Source organism: Nelumbo lutea, chromosome 7 (genome assembly GCF_056320005.1).
Source record: "Nelumbo lutea isolate HS-2025 chromosome 7, American lotus-T2T, whole genome shotgun sequence".
NCBI lineage: Eukaryota > Viridiplantae > Streptophyta > Magnoliopsida > Proteales > Nelumbonaceae > Nelumbo > Nelumbo lutea.
The window spans coordinates 36207763-36209697 of NC_142690.1; the positions used below are offsets into that span (position 1 = coordinate 36207763).

Genomic DNA, 1935 nt, shown 5'->3' on the forward strand with positions numbered 1-1935 from the left:
TGTCCCTATGAGGAAGAAAATGGCCAAATTTGGGTTTGTGTTACTTCCAAGACCTAAATCAAGCTTTCCCAAGAAATGACTTTCCTTTGCCTATCATTGAACTCATGGTAGATACAACTATAGGGCACAAGGCATTATCCTTCATGGACGGTTCATATAAATACAATCAAATTCACATGGCACTTAAGGATAAAGAACTCATGGCCTTCTAAACACCAAAAGGGATCTACTATTACAAAGTGATGCCTTTTGGGCTTAAGAATGCTGATGCCACATACCAATGTGCGATGCGATGAACCTTCGATGACATTCTTCACAAGAAGGTCGAGTGCTATGTCAATGACTTGGTTGTCAAGTCTAAGAAGAGAGAAGACCATCTCGATGATTTGTGTAGCATCTTCAATAGGCTAAGGAGATATCAACTAAAGATGAACCCTTTCAATTTTGCATTTGGAGTCACCTCAGGCAAGTTCCTCGGGTTCATTATTCACCATTGAGGGATTAAAATTGATCAATCAAAGATTGACACCATCCAAAACATGCCAGAGCCGTAGAACCTACAAGAGTTGAAGAGTCTCCAAGGATGATTGGCTTAAATTCGATGGTTCATCTCCAACCTCACAGGATGTTGTCAATCATTCAACAAGATGATGATAAAGGATGTCCCATTTGAGTGGGATGAGGCCTGTAAAAATGCCTTAGAGAGCATAATACAATACCTCCTCAAACCCCTAGTACTTGTTGCACCAATCCCTGAGAAGTCGCTCATCCTATGCATCGCTGTACAAGAGCAATCATTGGAAGCCTTATTGGCACAAGTCAATGAGGAAGGGAAAGAGAATGCACTCTACTACCTCAGTCAAACACTAATAGGAGCCGATTGAACTATTCACCCATAGAGAAGACTTGTCTTGCTTTCATCTTTGCCACGAACAAGTTACGGCATTACATGTTGGCACATACTATCCACCTCATCTCAAGGGTAGATGCCCTCAAGTACATTATGACACGACCTATACTTTCAGGGAGATTGGCTAAATGGGCTCTCCTCTTGTCAAAATTTGACATTGTCCACGTCCCACAGAAGGCCGTGAAAGGACATGCACTAGAAGACTTTATTATAGATCACTCTATTCTAGTAAATTGGGAAATCTCTGAAGACCTTTTTGATGAAGAGGTTTTCTACAAAAAACATCTTACTAGCATGGATGATTTTTTTGATGGAGCAACACACAAAGATGGTGTGGGTGTCGGTGTTGTATTTGTCTCGCCACAAAGAGAAATCCTCACATACTCATTTGTCTTAATTGAGCTTTGCTCTAACAACATGGCAGAGTACCAAGCTTTAATCATTGGCTTAAAAATGACTCTTGACTTGGAAATCCACCACCTCACAGTATATGGGGATTCGAAGTTGGTAATCAACCAATTGAAGATAGAGTACGGAGTGCATAAGGACGACCTAGTTCCCTATCACCATTTATGCAATCCAATTACTAAAGGAGTTCGAGCATGCTACCATTGAACATGTACCCAGAAGCGAAAAACAAGCAAGCAGATGCCCTTGCCAATCTAGCGATAGTCTTAGCACTCACGTTTGATGAAGCAACAATAATACCCATTTGTGCAAATGGATTCTTCCCCCTAAGGCACATTAACAAGAGATAGAACATGAAAGTAATGTGGTTTATGTATTTAATATGGAGGTTGAGGATTGGAGGCTGAAGGAGTAGGATATGCATCACAAGGATGCCCAAAGACTGCGGAATAAGGGGGTAAATTTCAAAAATTTTTCCTCTCCCTTCAATTGGGAATCGAATTCCCTATTTAGAAAATCATATTTTCAAGGATCATTCTTGAACCATAAACTGAACCAGATCTGAACCAAAAGGAGTAGGGAGGGATTATACCTAATACGAAGAAACAATATCTCCC

The 1935-nt window shown here is 40.6% G+C and overlaps 1 protein-coding gene across 1 annotated transcript; it reads left to right on the plus strand.

The window, feature by feature from the left end:
• Positions 1-949: 949 nt before the first annotated feature.
• On the plus strand, positions 950-1525 carry LOC148846097 (uncharacterized). Its single transcript, XM_088955922.1, has one exon. The coding sequence runs from the start codon at positions 950-952 to the stop codon at positions 1523-1525; it is 576 nt and encodes a 191-aa protein (XP_088812048.1).
• The last annotated feature ends 410 nt before the right edge of the window (positions 1526-1935 follow it).

Coding starts and splice junctions, on each gene's coding strand:
- LOC148846097 (XM_088955922.1), top strand. CDS start 950: ATGTTGGCACATACTATCCACCTCATCTCAAGGGTAGATGCCCTCAAG.